The 22,155-nt window shown below is 50.5% G+C and overlaps 1 protein-coding gene across 5 annotated transcripts in view; it reads left to right on the top strand.

Annotated features, from left to right (window-relative positions):
* The window catches only part of SLC8A1 (solute carrier family 8 member A1), a 122,833-nt gene that overhangs the window by 91,840 nt on the left and 8,838 nt on the right, over positions 1–22,155 (top strand). For 2 of the 5 annotated variants that reach the window (XM_050973135.1, XM_030235280.2), the window contains 3 exons: positions 17,336–17,439; positions 20,296–20,313; positions 21,918–22,048. In XM_050973135.1, coding sequence (XP_050829092.1) covers positions 17,336–17,439; positions 20,296–20,313; positions 21,918–22,048 — 253 coding nt within the window. Of the gene's footprint in view, positions 1–17,335; positions 17,440–20,295; positions 20,328–20,353; positions 20,438–21,046; positions 21,117–21,917; positions 22,049–22,155 lie in introns of those variants that run through there. The other 3 variants (XM_050973137.1, XM_030235282.2, XM_050973136.1) reach the window with 3 other exon arrangements.

Genomic DNA, 22,155 nt, shown 5'->3' with positions numbered 1-22,155 from the left:
GCAGGAGAGATAAGGAGCCCTGCAGGATCTTTGCTTTTTAAACATGGGCTAAGTGCTGGATTTCACACCTCGCTCTCAGAGAGTTTCTGCCTGTGCAGTGCCTTACCTATTTGGGAAGAGGCACATGGCATTCCTGCCTGCTGTGCCAGCACTCAGCCCTGGAGGTGTTGAGAGAAAGGCAGCTGGAGCTGGAGCTGTTTGGCTTGGACCCAGCAGGACATCATTTCTCCAGCGTGTTCCAGGCAGATATGGACATCTTGATGTACCAGCAGCCTTCCCCATGTCACCAGCTGGCTGGGACATTTCACTTGGCACCTGCCAAGGCTGCTCGGTCAAATCCAACGTGGCCATGCCATTCCTGCCTCACAGCCACTTCGGTCCCACTGGGTCTCCTGCCTGGTGAGGTGTTTTGGTGCATGAGCCCAAGCAGCTGCTGCTTGCAGAGGTGTGTTTTGTCATTTTTTCAGCAAGAGGAAGCTGAGAGTGTGCAGCAGTTTGTTAGGTCAGCAAAGCACCCGAGGCTCGGAGGAGACCCCGCCGGCGTGCTGGGGCGGTTTCGCTGAGCAGCATCCCACCTGGCCTGGCAGCACCATTGCTCCAAGGCAGCCCTGGGCAAGCACTCCACCAGCACTTGGAGACACCCACTCAATGGTGTGGATGGAAGCACAGCCTGAAGTGGGCATGGCATGGGGAGAGACGGCAGGTCAGCACCGTGGGGACATTGGGCATGAGTAGCAGAGACAGGAACACTCGTGTCAGTCAAGCCCCTTTCTGAGTCAGCTCAGGCTGAGAGCCTCCACAGGCAGATGTGGTAGGGCAGCACATGGTCAGACTGTTTTTGGAAGCTAAAAATAGTAGCAGAGTGGAGTCAGTCCTTGGTTAATCTGGGCTTGTTAAGACCAGACATCCAGTTCAATACTTCTGTTAAAAAGGCTGCATTTGCAGCGCTGCCGGACTGGCCCGTTGCCCACTAGGGTGACACTGGCCACTGGGCACTGGGCCAGCTTGACTGGGTGACTTCAGCATCCTCCTCCAAAGGCTGCAACAAAATGTTGGCCTGGCTCATTCTCCTGAGACCTCATAGAGTTCGTCACAAGCAGAGCTGGGATTTCTCTGCTGGATGTCTCGGCCCCAGGCTCACAAACATCCTCTTCTGTCCCCAGAATTCTGCTGGCAGGCCAGAGCTTTCTAATGTCTAATAAGAACACTATGCCAAAATGCATTTTTGGACGTGGCTAAAAGTCCAGGCCATGATGGACATCCCAAGGAGAGGGGAGGGAGGGAGGCAAGGCAGGAGAACGAGTGTGCATTGGTGATCCACTGTGTTTGGCTTCATAACAGCCTGAATGTTGTTCCCTGGACATTCTGAACTGGAGGGGGCTGCTGAGAGCAAATCCATCGGCTCTGGAAGCACTGGGATGAGTCCTGTGCCTCTTTCCTAGAAGAAATTATCACTGCAAGGGAGAGGGAACCAGAGGAGAGTGAATGGGCAGAGCAGCATGTCCTGGTGTCTTCAGGCTGGCTTGGCTTGCCTGGGAAAAGCCTGGGCCATCCAAGTGGCAATTTATGTCATTTCTGATGCCAGGACAGAAGGTCACTGGCTTAAACTGGGAGAGAGATTAATTGTTTGCCCACAGTCAGCTGATTAAAACCATATTTTCCACACATTTGAGTAGTGATTAGTGATGAAATGCAAATTTCATGTAAATTGGTGCAAATGGCTGGTGTGCACAGCCAGCTCCAAAGTCAGTCAGTTTTCTTTCCTCTGAGGCATTTGGGCACTTTTAATGTTCACGTGGAGGAGCTGGACAAACCTACTTGTGATCCAAGCACGTAGCTGAAGCAAGCAGTGTGGAGAGAGGGGGAAATCAACTGGCACCTGAATGCACTCACCAAATTTGGGTGGCACCTAGTTTGGGTGCATCAATACATGGATCTTGTGCAAAGATCTTTATTAAACAAGCAGCTACAAACAGCTCAAACAGGCCTTGCACATCCCTCACTTCCCAGCCTTCTTCCTCTTGTTTGCCAGGGCCTTCCTGCAGTTCTGTCAAAAGCAGAAAAAGTCCCAAACCCTTGCCACAAACAATAATCACAAATACATATATACACAAAAATATGTGCATATTTTTAACTCGATTCCTGTTTTCCTTTGGCTTGCAGATCCAGAGCATTGCTACAGTCTGAAATGCAATGAGGCCAAGTTCCCTCTCTTCCAGGCAGCTTTGTGGGGACAGCAGGGCCAAGAGAAATAAATAAATAATGGCTCACAGAGTGAAATGTTATATTTAGTAAGGCTGATGGGTCCTCCTGAAACCCGGCTGTGAAAACTTTAAAAAGTGTCTGTTTCCTGTAGCAATCAACATGCTGGAAAAGGGGAAGCCCTACAGGCTTGTCAAATTTTTCCCAGTGGCTGTAGCTTTCACAGCTGGTCCTGATTTGCCCGGATATTGCTCATTTTTCTGGAGCTTGTAACAACCCTGGAATGGAAATCCTGGCTCCCCTGGCACCCAGTGTATCTCCATGGTGTGCTGGTGGGTGAAGGCTGCCAGCCCAAAAATTATTTGTCCTCATTAGCTCTTGGCTTTCCCTGCAGTTTGAGAAAACGAGGCTGGAATCATGAATAATAGAGTGGATAGAGGAGACCTAATAAAGGACAAAATCCATGGTGTGTGTAAGTCCCATCATGTCAGCAAACAGGTTTGTGCTGCTTGTGGCATTGCCCTTCTCCACACACTGTGTTCACAGGGCTTGAGTGTGCTGGGAAACAAACCCTTCCTTACCTGTGCCTGGCTGCTGGTCATGAATTGCAGGAGGCAAAAGCAACCCAAGCCAACGAGGAAGCTGCAAGTGCAGGGGCTGAGTGCCTCCAGGCTGTGCCTGTGTGTTTGTGCCTATTAAATATACATGGCCCTGCTATTTGTGGGACACAGACAGGGTGTGTACCAGGGGAGGAACTGGGCTGATGTGGGAGTGGCTCTGCCCCATGGCAAACCCAGAGGAATCGGTGCCTGTACCCAGATCTTCTCCGAATCGGGCGTAAATCTCACCATCTTCAGCTTTCCAGCCAGCCTCCCTCTGATGGCACAGCTCTTTCAGGTGTGCCAGGGAAACAATGGCATTTTCTGGGAAACAATGGCATTTTCTGCCCCCCTGAAAAAGCTGTGGTGTCCCCCTTGCCCAAGGATGTGGTGCAGGGTTCTCTGCTCTTCAGCTGGAAATCATTTTTGTTTGCTGCTTTCCCGGCAGGGCCCACTGCACACAAATCGTTGTCCACTTGGAATATACCTTGGGCATTTTTATCTGGGTTTCTGGGAGCTGGGAAACATGTTTTTCTGCCTATTTCAAGGATTTTGACATGCAGTTGTTTATTTGAGATGTAGAAATGGAAATCTCATCTTCCCGAGTCACTCTGGAATTTTCCTCCAAAGATCAGTGACAGCAATCATTAATATGGGCCATCATTTATAGCTCTGTGCAGAATAATCCTCCAGGCTCTCTGGCAGCTATGAATTGGAAAACAATAAAGACCATTGCTAGAGGGTTCTTTAAAAATATAAACAAATAAACAAAACAAAACAAGACCAAAAAAAAAAACACACCAAAAAACCCACCCCAAATATGTTCTTTGATATGTTGTTTAGCTCTCAGACAAGGAGGGAGCAAATTGAAAATCTCTCTCAGAAAATGCATGCAGCACCATTCCAAATTCTTACGTTTTTGGGGTTTGTTTTTTTTCCATCCCATGGCATCTTCTCTGAGTAGTGCCGATAAAATTAGAGACTTTTGCTAATGTGCCCTGTGAAGGTGCCTCTGGGGAAACAGCAGCCATGGGCAAATGTTCACTCCCAGGGAGAGCTCCAAGGCTGCTGCAGCTGCCCCTGGGCTCCAGGGCTCAGCTGAACTCAGCCCTGTGCCCGCAGAGCTGGGGCTCACCCCGGCTCTCCTGGTGCTGCCACACTTGGAGCCCTTCTGGAGGTTCATCCTCTGCTTGCTGCTGGGATTCTCCCCATTCATTTTGAAATGCAGTCAAAACATGCTGCAGATTGAAGCAGGGGGAAATCTGACTGGACTGTGTGGGCTCCCAGCCCCTCTCTTCAGCTTTGGCTGGGGTCCCCCCTCATTTTGCTGCACACGGTGGTACCACAGGCTGCACTTTGGGTGCTCTTGCAGCTTCTGGCCCATCACACTCCAGCACATGGCCAGGAACCCTGACTCACCATGCCTGAGCCCTGCTGAGGTTAGGGTTTAATTTAACCTAAATAGTTTTAAAACGTGAACACTGGTGAGAATATAAAACTTAACTGTGTGTGGCTACTAGGGGATCCCTACCTGACTGTAGTAAATAAATATGCTCATGGTCAGTTCGACATCCTGCTATTCAATGGGAAACTAGGTATCATGATGAGATGATGTGAACTGATGTGATGGAGGACAGCAGGGGGGCTGCATTGCAGAGCATTTGGAAGGGCACCTCAGCCTGTCTTTGAATGAAGTCTCCAGCTGAGATTTCATTCTCTTCTTTGAAAGCATTAATAGCCCCACAACAGCACTTGTCCATGCTTGAAGGAAAAGCAAATGAGTTTCAGAGAGGAAAAGGGGCAAGATACAAAAGGCAGCTTGTATTTCCTGGCTGGTTGGTTTGGTCAATTTGGTTTCCTCTTACTACAGTTTCCCTTTACTACAGTTTCCTTTAATGCTGACAGGGTCTTCAGAGCACTCCTTAAAAGCTACTTTCACAATACTGCAGTTGGCATCACCAGGGAGGCCTTCTGGAGCCAAAGGCAGCTCATGCTAGCTTTGCTTTTATCTCTCTCTCTCCCTCCCCAGTTTTGCACTGGGAGGACTCTTTGGGAAACCATTTTCCCCTTGGCCTCCCTCCTGCCTTCCTTGCACCCAACAGCTCCTAAATCATCCCAGTGGCCCACACTAGGGAAAAACTCCTGAGCACTGAGGTGTGTTTCCACTTCTTCATGCTTTAAATGCTTCTGAGTCTCCTGGTATTAAATTGCCCAGGAGCAGCAGGGGTTTTTTGGTAGCATCACTGCCCTTGCAGCCAGAGAGCACAGCACAGGGAGCAGGCTCTACTGACCCAGCCAAGCACTCTGGACACAGATGAACTCTAGCTCTCCCCAGCAGCCCTGGCTCACTAAGTCAAGCTCAGGATCAGGACAGAAAAGGACAGAAAAGGAGAATCATCCCCTGCAGATCCCAGGCTGAGTATGAGGGGACAAGTGTCTGTGTCCCAGTGAGCTTCATCATTTCCCTCCACAAGCTGGTAAAAACACTGCAGGGAGCCTGCCATCCTCTCAGCAGAGATGCAAGGTCTGTGATGCAGAGTCCATGTGCCTGGAGACACTGGGAGCTCAGAGGCCAGCAGTGAAGGAGGAGGAGGAGGAGGAGGGGAGGCATGGCTGTGGAATTTCTCAGGCCCCGTGGTTGCCCCTGCCATGGGTACCCAAGCCAGCCAGCTTTCCTGTTGCTGTCAGAGCTCCCAGCTCCCCAGCAGCTCCAAGGCTCAGGAAAAGCCCTGCTGAGGGCACAGCCTGTGCAAAAACAGGTTTGGCACCGGGAAAGAATGGAGCATTTCCAGAGCAGATTAAATCTTCCAAGACTTTGAGCTGCCAGTTTGAAGAAGCCTACGCATTTTGCAAGTTTTTAGAGTCTTAGGACTTGGTCTAATTTAAGCAAATTGGCACATCCTGAGCACTAGAGAGAGATCCTTCTGCTAAGTTTTGTCCTCTGCAGCAAAGCATAAGGAAGAGAGAATTACTCAATATAGTGTTTGGGGAAAAAATGTTTGCATGGGCAGAGCAGCATTTCTTTTTTTTCCCAAAGCTGAGACGGTGGGGCTTTTCATTACTCTCTCAGCAGTGGCCACTCTACATGGAAAGTTTCATTCTGAATGGCTGAAGTCTGGCAAAGCACCAAGCAGCTGAGACAGACTCTAAAATAGTGGAAAGTCGTGGGCAGGCTCAACAACAGGCACTGCCTTTCACTCACAGCCCTTGACTGCATCAGGCATCCGGATGAGCATGTGTAAGATATGAGGATCTCTGGAGAAACAGCATCTGGGAACTTTTCCCTCTCCTTGTCTTAACTAAGGGTTGCAGAGGGATGGAAAGCAGCTTTCAGGCTCTGGGGTTTGTGTGGGAATTGCCACTTCCATGTAACATCTGCAGTTCCCAGCACAAGAGAAATGTGCAGCTGGACCTGAGGCAGCCCCTGTGCAGCCCTGGCATGAGGTGGGGCTGGAGAGAGCCCTGTCTTCTTGTACAGTGTGGTGATGCTTATCTTATGATCTTTAATGGTGGATCTTGCTGATCCTAAATGTCTTCTCCAACCTAAATGATTCTGTGATCCTGTGACTGTTACAAATCCAGCACATGTGTGTCCATGGGGCTCTGCAGTAGGATTTTTTCATCCCATATTCCATGTATCTGCCAGCCCTCTGATCTTATAGACAGATACTGGAGCTGCTGAGCTGGCCACAAAGGGTGGAATTTTCAGCCCCAGACAGAGCTGGATTTAGTTTGCTCCCAGAGGGAGATCTCCTCTGAGAACCTGAACACACAGGTCCAGGCTGAGGCCATCGAGGGCTGTGTCCTGCTGCCACAATTGCCATAAATGGGGCTGGCACATGGCTGAAACCTCTGTGGGAAGGGACTTTTCTGAATTGCCATTTTTAAAAGCTTTTGGCCATTTTCACACGAGTACCTGCAAACCAAAATATGGAAGTTTTCCCCTGGGAAGAGGGGAAGAGCTGCTGGCCAAGGCTGAGCCCATCACAGGCACCCTGCCCAGCAAAGCCATCACAAAGCATTCAAGTGGCTCTTCCACTCTCACGTTTCTCTTGGCCACTTGGTTCCTCTTATTTTAGCTTTGTTTGAACAATCTCCTTGGTAACTGGAGACAGAAGCAGCATTTTTTCATGCTCCTCATTGGATTGGTTTCCTGCCCATCTCAGCGCTGGGAGGGATCCTTGGCAAACCTGTGTTTGCTTTTTTGTTCCCACCATAGGCTTTAACCCCATGGATCACTGGGGACTTCAGGATATCTAGTGTCTCTTTCAAAGGGTTTTTGTGCCCAGAGTGTCAGCTGAGAGGGATGTATTTCATGACTGAATTTATCTGGCAGTAAACAAGTGGTGTGTCGCTCACAGTGTGAATGGTGACTCCTGAAGTTGCCAACGTGCTCCTGACTTCCAGAGTGTCCAGCAGCAGGGAAGTTCCACTGGAATGGCCCGTGTCAGGATGCTGCAGCCACCAGAGTGGCAAAACCCTTCAGCAGGGGCAGGGAATGGCTCCTTGCTGTGGCAGCACCCTCCAGCCAGGTCCCACAGCCCTGCACACGCCTGCCTGAGGACATTGGGGTCCTTCGGTCTCTTTGGAGCAGTTTCTCTGGGGTACGGGCATGAATCCTTGGCAATTCCTAAAGACCTGGACATGTTTGAAAAGGCAGGGGACGAATCCCATCTGAACTGACACACTTTTTTCATCTCAGCTCTGGAGATGGAAGTCATTGCAAAGGAAGAGGGGGTAAAAAAAACCAACAAACCAAACAACTACCAAGCTGTCTGAAGATTTGCTGGACTGAGACAAAGAACCCCACTGCTGGTTCTCAACTCTAGCACATGCTTTTCCTTGGCCAGAGCCATCCCCAAAGGATGAAAAAAACAGTGTGAATACATAAAGCAGCAGACTTGAGATTTTGGGGTCATCTGTTGACTTAATGCTCCAAACAGTGCCCCTGCTTAAAGCAGCATTGTCCCAGCAGCAGCCCCTCTCTGGGGGTGGCTGAACACTTCATGGGGCATTGTCTGAGCTTGCTGGCCTTATCCCTGGACAGAAAGGACAAAGGCAGGATCTGCATCACCTCCCTCACAGGACTTGCCTTGTGGCATAGTGACAGCATGGCAAGGCACTGGGGTGTAGCTCTCAGCTTGGGTGATGGTCTTCAGAAATCCCTGCACAGCATCCCAGCATCCCTGATGTTTCAAGCCTATGTAGTAGCATCATTTCGTGTGCTGGTACCCAGACACTTCACTTGGTCTTTTATACCATCAGGTAACCTCTGATACTGACCCAGCATGGGGGACTTGCCAAAGGGAGTCTGGACCAGGGGTGAACTCTGCATCCAGTCACTTAAAATGCTGAACTGTGAGCATTCCACCTGAGCCCCCCTAGAACCCTGGCACAGGATAACTTACAAATTCTTCTAATAAAAGTTCAGTGTGAGTCTACAGTCCAGGTCTTGAAATCCTTCACTGGCAGGGGATGATGAATGTAGTGATGGCCAAGTGTTTATTCCTGCACACCATCAGGAGGCTTTGATCCTGCTGCTGGGTCACCACGCCAAGGATTTCAGAGGAGTGTCTGGAAAAGCAGGGCCTGATCTTTGGGGCCAGCCAGCAAATAAGAGGAGTCAGACTCATGCCTGGCTGAGCATGGAGCTGAAATGATGGTGGATGCTGCTCTTGAAAGCAGACCTGCACATTCTGTATTGATGTTTGCCGTTTGAATTTTTGTGGCATGCCCTCTGCTGTCACTGAGCATTCCTCATCTTCTCCTTCTTTTCCCCTGTACAGCTGCTTTTCCAGCAGCAGAGCTGGCTGTCAGCAGCCCTGGCAGAGTGGCAGGGCACAATCATGACTCCTTGTCAAGTGTCTTCCCAAATAAAAAGGGAGATTCTCCCTCGCCCTGAAACCCAGGCAAGCAGGAATTGAAATGTGCCTTCCCTGGGAGGGAAACACTGCCAGGATTGGTACAAAGTCTTGCTGTAGTGGCAGTGCTGGAGCAGTTCATGCACAGCACATGTATTTTGGGCTTCCTTGGATCCTGTTTCCTGATACTGAAGCCGTGCTGTTAGACATTGACCTATTACTTCTGGTGGGCCCCACTGTTTTGTTTAGTCAGGTTTAACTCGGCAAAGTTTGCTGAATGATTTACAGAACTGCAAAAATGCCCTTTTTTGCTGGCAGCTGCTCATTGAAATTCATTTTGTGGAGGCCAAAAGCCATATAAATAAGAGTGATGTCTTCTGTTTGAGGAGCATTGTCATGGCAACTATCCAGGTGCACACAGGGAAGAGCAAGTCATATTTATTTGAAAGGTGAGAGCAATTATTGTCATGAGGGGGAACCTGGCAGCAAAGAAAAGCTGGATGTGTATTTGGGTGCAAGAAGTAATTGTGTGCCAAGTTTCTGTGCCCTTATTTACCTGCCTGCACTACCCACAGACCTGACTGCCCAACCAGGTCAGTCAAGAGAAAATCCCAGAAAGGCAGACTAGGAGGAAATGCCAGATTTTGGCTCTTAACCCTGTAGGCTTAGGATTGGGATTTGCAGGCTTTTATTCTGAGCAAGGGTGCTGGGCTGGGCTGAGCCCTGGGCAGTCAATCCTTTGCTTGCAGCACAGGCTGGATTTTTCAGGACTAATGCAGTTTTCAGCTGGCATGGGCAGGGCTGTGCACAGCCAGGGGAGAAGTTATTTCTACTCTGTCAGCTTTCCTAAGTACCTTAAGTAATTGCTGCTGGGAGTGTTTTTGATCAAATTCACATCAAATGTGTTTTCCCTCCTAGTCATCAGTGGTATTGCACTCTTTGGGCAAGCTGTCCTTGGAGCTGCAGACACTGATCTAGATGGGTCTCTTCTGTTTGATCCCTCAGGGATCCTGCCTCCAGCCGGCACTCTGGGAGCTTTAAGGGCTGTGGATCATCATCACTAGACATGCATGGCAATGAGATTGGGAAAAAGCAAGAAGACAGCTTTTTCCTGGTGTCACCACATCCAGAGCCATGGAAGGGGAGGCCACAGCTGGAGCTGTGGAAACATTTAAGCATGACCCAAGGCTCAGGCACTGGTTTGGGGCAGATCAAGAGAGTCCCATTCATCTTCACCCAGCTGGTCCCTTGCAAGATGTGACACTGGCAGATGGATGAAGAAGTGCATTAGTCAGAGCACAGAATTCACAGTCACATCAGAGCAAACATTGAGGATTCGCCAGAAAAACATTTCTGATCTGACAAATCCTTCTCAATATGGTCTTCCTAGGAAGAAAGTCAAGCAGCATTCAGTCTGGCATGTGAAATCATCTTACCTGGCAATCGTTGCTCCTAAAAAGTATTTTCTGAGACACTGAGCATCAGCTGTGCCTGTCATCTCCCAGCTATTCGAGCGGCAACAGCCCTCAGTCTTCCTGTCTCTGCAGACCACCTCTCATGCCTTGTGTTTCTGCAAGGCCAGGGAAGAGCAGGCTGGATCTTTTTCCAGGATTTTCCTGGTGGTGATGCTCTGGAGCAGGACAGTGTTATGTATTTGAGCCTTATGTTGTCATTTAAACTCAGCCCATCCCGAGGCCAGGGGAGCAGTTGGTTTATGCAGACGCGGAAATGACAACACAGCCCTGCGGTCTGATTGATTCAGGAGACCTTGGGGAAGGAGGTGGAGGGCACACAGGAAAATGAGAGTAGCCAGATGAATTTTGGCTCCAGAAGTGGGGGGAAGGTATAGAGGGACCATTTCCACTTCCCCCTCCCCTTATTTGCTGTGTCCAGGCTGGTTTGCTCGATCGTTTTGGGAGGCATTGGAGTGTGAAGCCCCGTGCAGACCTGTGCTGCTGGACCAGCAAACCAAGCTGCCACATCAGATCAGCTCACATCCATACTTCCCAAAGCATGCGTCATGCTTCGTTTCAGGCAGGTTTTCCTTTTCCCTCCCTGTCATGTTTGCAGTGTGCTGCAGGCAGAATTTTCATTAAGTACAGACATTTCATGTCAGCAAGGCTTGGTTTGGCAAAGGATCCTGCATGGGTGACTCATGGGACATCTTACACAGATGGGAACCCATCAGCAGCAGGGACAGAAACCCTGACGAACCCTCTCCTCTACCAAAGACCACTGTGGAGCAGCTAAGAGCACATGTGGCACAAGGTCTTTTACATAATCTGGCCCTGTTCTGCCCCTCTTCTGTCCCTCAGGAAGGTTTGTCCCTGTGCTGGCTGAGCAGGTGTCACATTGCCCTCCCCTTTGTTCCCCCCCACACACACACCCCCTGTGGCTGGCACAAACACCTCCACTGTGGACCTGGGTGCCTCTCTGTACATGAGGCTGCCACCTCCTCACCAGAAGGTGCAATTTTGTTGTCAACTGGTGAAAGAAAAGCCCCATCACCTCCTTTTCTTCCCAGCAACAAGAAACTTCCTTCCTCGAGTACCTGTCAGGAATTTGAGCCGGAAAGCTGCTCTTGGTGCTTGGTTCCACCCATGCCCAGGGGTCTGGTCCAGGCTCCTCACTGTGACTGGGGGCCATTTATGTGGCCCTGCCCTCTGGCTCAGGTGGTGTCCAGCTGTGGTGGTGGTGATGATGATGATGATGATGATGATGATGATGATGATGATGATGGTGGTGGTGATGGTGATGATTTGGGAGTTTTCTTGCCCCAAAGCCCCTCTGCACAGGCACTGCCCAGTGCCCAGTGACCTGTGCAAGGCTGGGAGCTTCTCGAGCCACGTGCCCATCTCCCATGGCAAGCTCTAACTTCAGCTAATTAAGTGACTGGCTGGCAGGCAGATGTATGAGAAATCAGTGTGGCAGGGTTCTGTGGGAGTCTGGGAGCCCGTGCTAGGACAGGCAGCACCGATGGATGTGGCTTTGGAATGTCACCTCCAGAACAAGTGTCCCTCATGGCTATTCCTCAGTTAATTGATGGCCCTCTGGGTGGGAAGTGCTGGTCTGTTGGGACATCAGGGCTGGCAGCACCAGGCTTAGGCAGCACAACCCACTCCTGGCTGCCCAGCCTGGATGTTGTAGCTGTGAATCTGCAGCTGAACATCCTCCAAGCTACTCCTGTGGCTCTCCTGGGCAATCAGTGGAAGCTGGAAGGGTGACAAGCTGCACAAGTGCATCATTCCCTCTATGGATTCAGGAACAAGTGTCTGTGCAGACAGCAGCAGCGTGCCACGTTCTCAGGGGCAGGCTTGTTACTGAGTGCTCTGACAGCTGGTTGTGTGTTTGTTGTTTTCCTGGCCCACTGGAGACACCACTACTGACTGTGGGCAGAATATCTTGGCCATTCCAGCTCTGGCATGACTGTGGTTCTGAGAGAAAGCTGAGGAAGTGAGCACTGGACTTGTGACGTCTCTGCTCCTGGAGATCTGGCCCTGCCAAGAAGTGTCCTGGATGATGTCCCCTGTCCTCCAGCATGTCCTGCCTGAATCTTTCCAGAGCTGGCTGCTGCTCTCCTCCAGGCTCCCCTGGTCCTTGCAATGCTGGTTGCTTGTCTGAGCCAGGAGAGGGGTTTCTGCCATTTCATTGAGCAGTGCAGTGTAGATTGGGAATGGCAGGATTTTTGCAAATGCATTCAGGATTTCCACAGGTGTGTCATGACTGTGCAGATGTTTGGGTTCAAAAGGAAAGCAAAGGTCCATGGAGATCCTCACCAATCATTTCTGATGCCATTTGATCCCTTGAGGGAAAAGGCCAATGCAGACAGGAGAGCTGGGAGTCCCAGATCTTTATATCTTTGGCCTGTGCTGTGCTCATCTTCTCTCCTATGGTCCAAAAAATACTCACAGAGAAATACTTTGCTGTTGATCTCTGTCCTGCTCCTGGCACCCTGTGCCAGACTGTTGTAGCTCATGGCATATGTACCTGTCCCTGCACACTCATGGGATTGCTCCCAGGGTGCCTTTCCCAGCTGGCATTTTGCTCTAAGCTTTGCTTCTCTTCTTGTCCTGCTTTTGCCATTGCACATTGTTGTAGCAGCTCTTCCCTAGGCATCACCAGCCAAGAGAACTTTTCCATGGGCTGTTGTAACTAAGGGTTATGTGTGGAAATGCTGTGATAAAAGACCTCTTCAGTTTGAAGGAAATAGCATGGTTTGAAATGAAAAATATGGAGAGCACTGGACTTGGAGCAAGGGCAGAGCTTTGTATGACACATCCACAAAGTCACCACCCCTCTCCTGTTGCTGCTGGGTGTCTGCAAGAGGAGAAGAGCTGGAGCTGAAATTCTGCAAGACCTGTTTACTCTTTGATTTCCAGTATATGGAGATGGGATGAGATGCATTTCCTCAGCAATTGCTTGGGCTGCAGACTCAGGGAAGAGCAGTTTCTGGCACAGAAGTGCCAATAGTCAGATGGGTCATGGGTGCCCTCAGTCTTCATGGCAGAGCAGGGCTCCTTAGCTCAGGTGAGATGGACCCAGCACTAGTGCAAGGAAAACCCAGCAGCATCAGCCCTGTTTGCTGCTAACTTGCCCCATGGTGTGACTGGAGGAAGAAACAGGGAGGTGTGTCAAGACTGGTGATTTATGTCAACACAGGACCTCTATCCCCTAATTCTTCAGAAATTGTTCTTTCCCACCTGCAGCATGACTGAGGGTCAAAAGAGGGAAAACTAACCCAGCCATTCCAAAGGCTGTGGTGTTAAGCACTCGTGGGATCTTAAGTGTTTGTCTTAAACACTTGGCTCCTGCAGACATCAGGTTATGGCAAAAACACCACTGTCAGCCCCAAATCAAAGCTGATTCTTGGCCTCTGTCTAGAGGGGGCAGCTTGGAAACACCCTCTGTATTGAACCCAGATTCCCACGAGGTGAAGGAAATATTTAATGGTTTAGAGGCTGCTTTTTTCCCTTGTTTTTTTCCCTCTATCTTGTGGCTTTGGGACTCCTAGATCCTGGCCCTGCAGTGACACAGCACGAGGGGTTTCAGGGTGCTAATAATTGTCCCTTTGGTTTTCTGCTATGCACTATCACAGCTTTTTCTGGAAGAGCCCCTGAGGCACAGGAGACAGAGATCTTAAATACAAATTTCAGAGGGTACTTGTGCTGTGGGGACTCTGTTCTCCCCATCCCACTGTGTCCAGCTGGGAAAGTCCAGGGACAGATGCTGCAGGCAGTGCTGTTGGTGCTCTGTGAGCCTCAGGCAGCCATCCTGGCTCTGCTCCACCTCATTCCCACCATGTTCTGGACCTGGGAGAGGAGTGAGAAGCAGGGACCATGTGCTAGGGTCCTGCAGGAGCAGGGGGACATCGGTGCCCATCCTAGATTGCTGTAGCCAGCAGCCCTTACCCTAATGCAGGATAAAAGGTGCAGTTGCCTGGCCCTCCTCCTTTGCACTGCCCAAGCCCTGCCACATGTGTGCAGGACCCTGGAAGGGGCCCTGTAGCAGGCAGAAGGCTGTGATGGAGATCAGGCACGTTCTAACAATAGCCTGTGTTATTTTCACATCCTTGCTCTTCCTCAAACACCATTAGGAGGTAATCCTTTCCTCCAGGATTGCAGTCTCATCCCAGGGACAAATTTGCCTCAGCAATTTTTGCTGATTGGAAATTCACCCAGAGAGCAGACTTGCCATTTGTTCTGCCTATCCATTTTCCCAGCAGCCTTGTGCAGCAGAAACAGCAGCAGCACACAAGTCTGCCCAGCACAGGGCACTTGTTCACACCCTGCAATGATCACTTGGAAAACTGCATAACACCACCACCTCCTGGCAGTGGCACTTAAAGCCCCGTTATTCTGCTTTATTCTGTGAAGTCCTATTGCTGTTGTATCTAAGCATCAGATTTTTAATTTTTTTTTAATTGGCACACAGATTTCTTTTTGTGAGGGAGAATTATTTTGGGGGGCTTTGAGGAGTGCCACACATGGCAAGCCAGAGTACACACATAGGAAGTTTATGTCTTGATGTGTCTGCTGCCCTCAGAATTTAAGAAGGCACCTCTCTTAATTAACTTTCCTGAGGGGCTTTTTCCTGCATGAGTCCAGGATGCAGTGTACATTTTAATGGGAGCTGTCAGAAAAATTATTGATTTGGTTAGTAATGTTTCTGAAATTGTGCCATTCTGGTAATTCTATCAGGTTCTCTTTGAAAGCTTAACTGAGAGCATTTTCATATCCTTCATTAGTTTTTTAATACATGATAATTTCCCCTAACTCATCAACGCAAAGCAAGATCAGCTGCCTGCATGGTAACCATTTTTCCTGTGTACAAACCTATTGCAGCAATAATTACAAACTGAACAAATTATTACAGATATTCATTATAAAATACAATTACTCTGAGCCGTGCTGCATTGTTACACTTTTCACAGCCATCACTTGCTCTTGAGTAAATGGTTTCATTAAAAGCATGAAGGGCAAACTTAATACACTTCTGACTCCCAGCAAACAGCACAAGAAATCATCCTGGCTGTTCCTCCCAGTGCTTGAGGTGTTTACCCTGAATGAGTAGAAAGTGTTGACTCTGCTGCCAAAGACTTGTCAGCTTAACAGAGGGGCTCTGGGTGGCCAGTGCAGATGTGCAAGGAGAGGAGAAGGCCAGAAATCACGGCAGTGTGGCCTCAATTTCACTCCCCTAGAGCGTGGCTTTCTTCCATGTTTATGGGTTTGCAGTGCTGGGACCTGCCAGGAGCAGCAGAATCTCCTTCATCATATCTTGGAGCAGCCTTGGGGCTGCCTCAGCTTGTGCTGGGTGCTCGTGGAAAGTACAGAGGAGCCAGGGGTGGGGTGGGAAACATTTCTTGAAGGCCAGGGCATTCAGGCTTGGGCAGGGAGGGAGCAGTGGGGACGCTGGTTTAGGTAAAAGCTTTCGCAGGAGGGCAGCGCTGTCAGGTGAGTGTGGGGGAAAGCAAACCCAGCCAGGAGCAAACACAGGACTACAGTCACTGCCTTGGCTTTTTGTTCTGTGCTGTTCCTTGTCTGGATCAAGATGAGAGCCAGGAGGAGGTCCTGTCCCCACAGCAGTGCCAGGACAGTGAGCACAGCCTCCAGGGAGGAGCAGAGGCTGCTGGATTTCTCTCTGTGTTGTCTTTGCAATGGCTTTGCTGTAGGAAGCACAGGTCCACCACCCCATGTTTGTACCCCAGGTTTGGTCACCTTCTGGTGAGCAGCTTTCAGCCAGCTGTTTCTGTGAGTCCCTGAAAAGAGCTGAAACACATCTGTGCTAATTTTCTTCCTCTGGAAGAGGAATTTTTACTTCATTGGGTGGCTCAAGGAGCAAATCTCTCTCCTGGTGGCCCCAGCCTCCTGTGAGGCTTTCAGCTTCTGTGGTGTGTGCTTGTGGCTGTGCTCTGAGCCGTGACTCTGCCTTTAGACTTGTCCTGATGATGTTCCAGAGGCAAATTCAGCAACCCCTGGGTCATGTGAGAGTGCACTCCTGCTCAGCTCTCTATTGGGAGAGGACTAAACCTTGAGGGCTTGGGAAAGGGTGTGCTGCTTGTAAAGTAAAATTTAAGAAGCAAAATCCCACCGTCACTGAAGCTTTCCATGTGCCTGCCCTAACCAGAAAGGCCATTTTTCCTTTGCATTCCCTTCACAGAAAAAGTCCTAACTCCAACATCTTTTTTAAGCTTGTAAATCAGAGCCTCCAAAGCCCAAACTGAGCAGCTGATCATGATGTTGTTCATGAATCTGCTGAGGAGCCTGGGGAGACGGAGCCTCTTCCATGCCCAAGCTTGAGCATCATGCTTCCAGGGGCTTGGTCCGTGCTGGTTCCCAGTGCCTGTGCCCATGCAACCTGTGCAAGGAGCCAAGGGGCTGTCCTATACCGCAGGTTTTTGGAAAGGGACATGTCTTGCCAAGACACCTCTGGGAGAGGTTGGCCCAGCCTGGCCACGCCAGGATGGCACCTGCAGGCTGCTGGTGCCCTGTGGTCCATGCCCATCCTGAGGCAAGCTTGGTCCATTGGCTCCTGCCTTTTGCTTTTGACAGCGCTGTCCATCCAGCCTGTGCCACCAAAACCACTGTTTTCTGTCCACAGCCCCCTTTTCCTGCTCTTTCCACCTTCCTCCTCTACCTTCTTCTCCTTCTCCTGTTCTGCTCCCTGTTTCTCCTCCTCCCTTTTCCCCCCTTACTCTTGAATCTCTATTTCTTCTTCTCTGTTCCAGCAAAACGATATCAATCAAGGTGATAGATGATGAGGAGTATGAGAAAAACAAGACCTTCTACCTAGAGATCGGGGAGCCCCGGCTGGTGGAGATGAGTGAGAAGAAAGGTGGGGGATGTGCTCCGGGGCTGAGCCCAGCCTGTGTGTCCCTGTCTGGCTCACTCATGTCTGGCACCTGCAACACCGAGCTCACATCCCCGGTGCCTATGGAAAAGGGCAGGAGCGAGGCCACTCCCCGTCCCCCCCGAGCACAGCCTGTCCCCAGGCCAGCAAGGCACGACCTGGGCCAGGTGGTGAGGATGCTCCTGCCCTTCCCCATATGCCCCAGGGGGGATGTGCAGCCCCTTTCCCCCAGCCAACCATCTCCGTCACCACAGCGCCCGGGCGGACGTGACCTGCATGTGTGTGCGATGCCGATCATGTGTTTGCCTTTGTCTTGTGTTCCCACAGGAAATTCATTACCCTTAGAGTGCTTGACCGTGAGGAGTATGAGAAAGAGTGCAGTTTCTTCCTTGTGCTTGGGGACCCGGTGTGGCTACGACGAGGAGTGAAAGGTGTGAGAGTAAAACCAGACCAGCTCTCGAGGCGCTGCCGCTTTCTCTGTGTCTCCCTACTCTCACACTCCTTTCTCCTCGCGCTCTGGCTCCTGGCCGTTTTGCCCTCCCTCCTCTGAAGCTTGGCCGCTGCACCTTTTTGCTCTGTTTTCTTTCCTCTTTTGTTTGGAGAGGACTCCATCCCGCCCCAGGGAGCGAGGAGTGCTCCTGGCACCACCCTGGAGCACCTGGGCTGGGGACGGGGAGCGTCACCAGCCCCCAGAGACATTTTGGGAGTGCTGCCCTGCTGTGCCTTCATTTAGTCCAAGAGAACATCCAGCCTCGACAAGTAAAAAGGGCAACGCTGCATCATTTTTATCAGAAGATAAAACAGCTTTCACTTGAGATAAAATGCATGGCCAGAGCAGTAATTTTAGCATTTTTATACTGGCAGTAGGATCCTAAAATAGACGAAAATCACAGCCCAAGTAGGTAATATCATGAGATGCAATCAGTTTAGGTAAATCAGGTTATGCTCAAATGAAGTTTCATGGCTCTGCATTGGATAATAGCTTCTCACAGGAATAATAAAAACAATTTCCTCTTTCATCACATTTCTAAACCAAATGCCAAACTTCCCAAAAAGACAGAGTTCACCTATTTTCCCATGCTTTTTTTTTTTTTTTTTCTGCTAGAAAATTAAATGAGGATTAATGGCAGCGGCTGGTTCTGCACACTTCCAGAGCCTGAGCAAGAAGCAGTTTTAGAGTTACTTAAGAGATGGACCATTATTAAAGCCTCTGCAGAAGATTTGGTCTATCTGCCTTGGAACTGCTTTCTAGTTTCTGGGACATCAGCTCTCCCTCCAGCAAGCATTAGGCTGTAATGTTTCTTTGATCAGAACAGAGAGGGCCCTCAGTGGTCCCCACCCTGAGTGGGAGCCTCCCACGTTCCTCTTCAGCTCAGGTGCTAAGTCAGCTGCATCGACCCCTCCATCAGCTTCCCTGCTGGTGACTCTCTAACAAAAGCTGGGCTAAAAAATCAGACACTGCCATGACTCAGGCACTGCAGGTGGGGTCTGTGTCATTAAATGGTGCTGGTGGCATCTGTGAAGCATGGACAGTACAGCCAGGATAAAGTTACACAGGAACAACTCAACTCAGCAGCTCCATCCTTGCCCACAGGGGCCAGTGTGGGCTCAGCCTTGCAAGTCCAGCAGGAGCAAACATGCTTTCAAGATCCAAGGTTTAAAAATTGTGGTCCCAGCTCTGAGGATCCCAGATGAATTTTTTATCTAAAAATAAAAGGAAAAGGAAAAAAAATTCTTATCTTCCTGGTCACAAAGGTAACTGGAGAAACCTGAGCGAAGCTCAGGCTTGTCGGCTCACTAAGTGAAAGGCAGGACAAAACTTGAAAGGACTATTTAAAGCAGCTATTTGCTGCTTTGGCCATGCAGTTTTTAATTTTATTTCTTTTAAATTTGTTTCTTAGTACTTGGTTTGGTACAAGAAGCAGCGAGGCAGGAGGAGCAGTGTGCTCAGAGAGACAAGGGCATCTCTGAAATGTCACCCCTGGGCTGAGGTGGGGCCCAAGAGCCACCAGGGCACTAAGGGAGAGGCTTTTTCTTTCACTTTGGAGATATAAAATATTGAGCAAGAAGACCCTTGAGCCAAGCCTTGCCACAGACCTTTCTTCTCTCCTTGTCTGTGCCAAAAGTGCAGCTGCAGCCGGAGCCATTGCTCCCACCAGGCAGCTGGAGGAGGTCAAAGCCAGTAGCTGCTGCACATGGGACATCTTGTGTTCCCCCCGGGGCAGAACTGCCTCTGAGAACAATGGAAGATCTTGCACATACAATTCAAAGGGGAAAAATGAATTTTTTGGAGTGTGTCTTCTAATCCCACATCCACCCCATGTTTGCAGTGGTTTTTATGTTAGATCCAGAATCCCATGAAACATTTCTGTTTAGTGTCTTTCTCTTAACACTAATGGTATCCTGCAGCTTTACAGATCTGAAATCTCTGCCCTGGGATCTGGTGTCTTTCTGTGGATATCCCTTTTGATTTCATTATTCATTTACTTTTCTTCTTCTGTGTTTGTCTCTGTCTCCTTCACAGCCCTGTTGTTGAATGAGCTTGGTAAGCGCATTCATTTTTCCTTTCCATTTTTCTGGTTTGCGTATCTCTGAAAGACAGTCGATTTTGCTTGATGTTTTTCTTTGCTCACAGCATTCTCTTTTAGGGTGGTCAGCACTGTTTAAGCAAGCTCAGGTACCTAATGCCCCATCTTTCCTTAGACCAGAGCTCCAAAGTCACCAATATTAAGAGGTGGCGCAAGGAGCATTTTTGGGGGGGTGGTGCTGTTACAGCCAGAGTAAACCTGCCAGCACCCCAAGATACAAACCTGTGCCACACAAATGAACCCATCACCTCTAAACTGGTGTGGCAAAACAGCATTTCCTGGCGACTGAGAGATGCTTGTGGCTGGAAAGTTGGCCAATCCTTTTTGAAGAGACAGTACAAACTTTGCCTCCTGTCTTGGGTAGACTTAGAGCGTAAGCAACCTTTGAATTTCCTTGCTGGCCACCTCCAGGGTAGGGCAGCTGGGGAGTGGGCACCCTTGCTCCTCACGCACCCGCAGCCCAGGACAGAGTTCACAGCACAAATCGGACACCATGGGGTGGCAGCTGGCAGATGTGGGTTGAAAAGCCTGTGTTCAGGTCTCCCCACACTGTCCCTGGGGTGTGTGCTGGGGAGCAGACCCCATGTCCACAGTGGGGCAGGGAAGGACCACCATATCTGTGTTGATGTGCAAATGCTAATCCTCATTTATTCTCTCTCTCTCTCTCTCTCCTCTTTTCTCATTTTTGGTTTCATCCAGGTGGCTTCACCATCACAGGTATGGATTTCTACTCTTCCCCTGTCCCCCTGTTCCTTTCTGTTCATGGCCATATGCTCACCCTGCTCTTTCCTCTTGGTTTCCTCTTTGCTCTTGTTCTGTCCTGGAGGCAAACTCTGCAATGGTAAGCAGTGCCCGGCCGGTCCCGTTAACTCCGGTCCCGCACAGAGTGCTCTGCCTGCTCACACGCTAACCCCACCTCGGGGAGGGTCACCTCTCCCCCCCAGGCAGCCCCTCTCCATGTCTTGGAGCAGGGTGGGCTCCTCCATTTGGTCCCTTCCCTGCGCACACGGCTCTTTCCTCACTTCCCAGGCCCGAGCCAGGTGCCCGAGTGCTGCGGGAGGGGCAGGGCCCCACAGCTGCTGCAGATGTGCAGCCCCTGCCCTTCCCTGCAGCGAGACCAGCAGCAGGGCTGGCTCCTCTGGCATAAGGCTTCCCTCCTCCTGCTGAACAACACAGGACAAGGAGGTCCTGGGTCCCACACATCGCCCCTCAGGAGCCCTGGAAACATAACTCAGATTTAGGAGGCTCTGGCTCCAAGGTGGGTCTCTTTGGCCTGCAGGAGGAGAAGGGCTTTCCCTCAGCTCCGTGCCACCTGAGCAGACAAGGGGCAGCCAGCAAGGGAGCAGCACTAACCCCGTGTGACATAAGAGTGGAGTGCACTAACTGCACGGGGACAGCTTGCAGAGTGTGTGCAGTCCCCCCTGCTGATCTCCTGCTGATCACTTCAATAGGCAAACCTGTCTTCAGGAAGGTCCAGGCTAGAGATCATCCTCTTCCTTGCACCGTGGTCTCCTTCCAAGGTACCTGTGCTGTGGCACTGTGTCAGTCTCACAGGGACTGACCGGGGTGTTTGCCTGCTGACAGATTAACTCCAGTCCTTTTTAGCCCTGATGTTCTTCTGCCCACCCCTCAGGTGGACTGGAAGGGAGCTCAGTGGAGTCTGCATGAGGGACAGTGACAAAGGGCGTGCTGCCTGCAGTCCCCATGCCCCAGAGGTCACACAGATGACAGTGGAGGTGCAGACCTGCTTCACTGATCTTGTAGTCCCTCTGCTGCTTCCTCTTCTAGGGTTTGGAGCCAGGCATTGCCCTATGGATGGCTTCTTACACCTGCACTCATCCTTCCAGCCCTGCCATCACAGCAGGCATTGGCTGCCAGCCCCCTCTCCAAGGCAAAGCCCTGCTCAGAAGGAGGCAGAACCAAGATTTCATCTGTGTGTCAGCCCAGGGGCTGCTGACAGAGCTCTCTGGCTGTAACAGGCTGGTGGAATTGCCCTGACTGTACCTCAGTGCTGACTTGGAGCAATGGGGAATGGAGCAGCCTTAGTGCTGATCTTTCCCCTTCCCAGCAGCCTGGTGGGAGAGGCAGGAATTACCAAGCAATAAGCTATTCCCCAGAGTGAGCATCCTGAGGCTGGATGAGTTGCAGACCTCTTGGTAGCATTCCATAAATCTATCCTGTCTGTTGCTCCATGAACTCCTTCTCCACTGTTCTGTCGCTCATGCTCCCACCGGAGGCCTCCTGACCTCCCCCTCTGACAGGAGGCCAGATCCAGAGGGACCAGCTGGGCCTGCTTCACCCACGGGCTCTTTGCTTTGCAGAGGAGAATGAGGAAAAGCAGCCCCTGACCAGCAAGGAGGAGGAAGAGCGTCGGATCGCAGAGATGGGGCGCCCAGTCCTGGGGGAGCACACCAAACTCGAGATCATCATTGAGGAATCCTATGAGTTCAAGGTACTGTTCACATCCTGCATCCCTGTTCTTCTTCCCCCCTCCTCCTTTTGGCTTTGCACAGCGCTGGGAGGCACATGGTGATGGTACTGGAGCAAAGCAAGGCAGCG

This window comes from Serinus canaria, chromosome 3 (assembly GCF_022539315.1).
Source record: "Serinus canaria isolate serCan28SL12 chromosome 3, serCan2020, whole genome shotgun sequence".
Taxonomy (NCBI): Eukaryota; Metazoa; Chordata; class Aves; order Passeriformes; family Fringillidae; genus Serinus; species Serinus canaria.
Note: the sequence above shows the minus strand (reverse complement) of the source record. Positions and strands in the feature narration are given on the sequence as shown.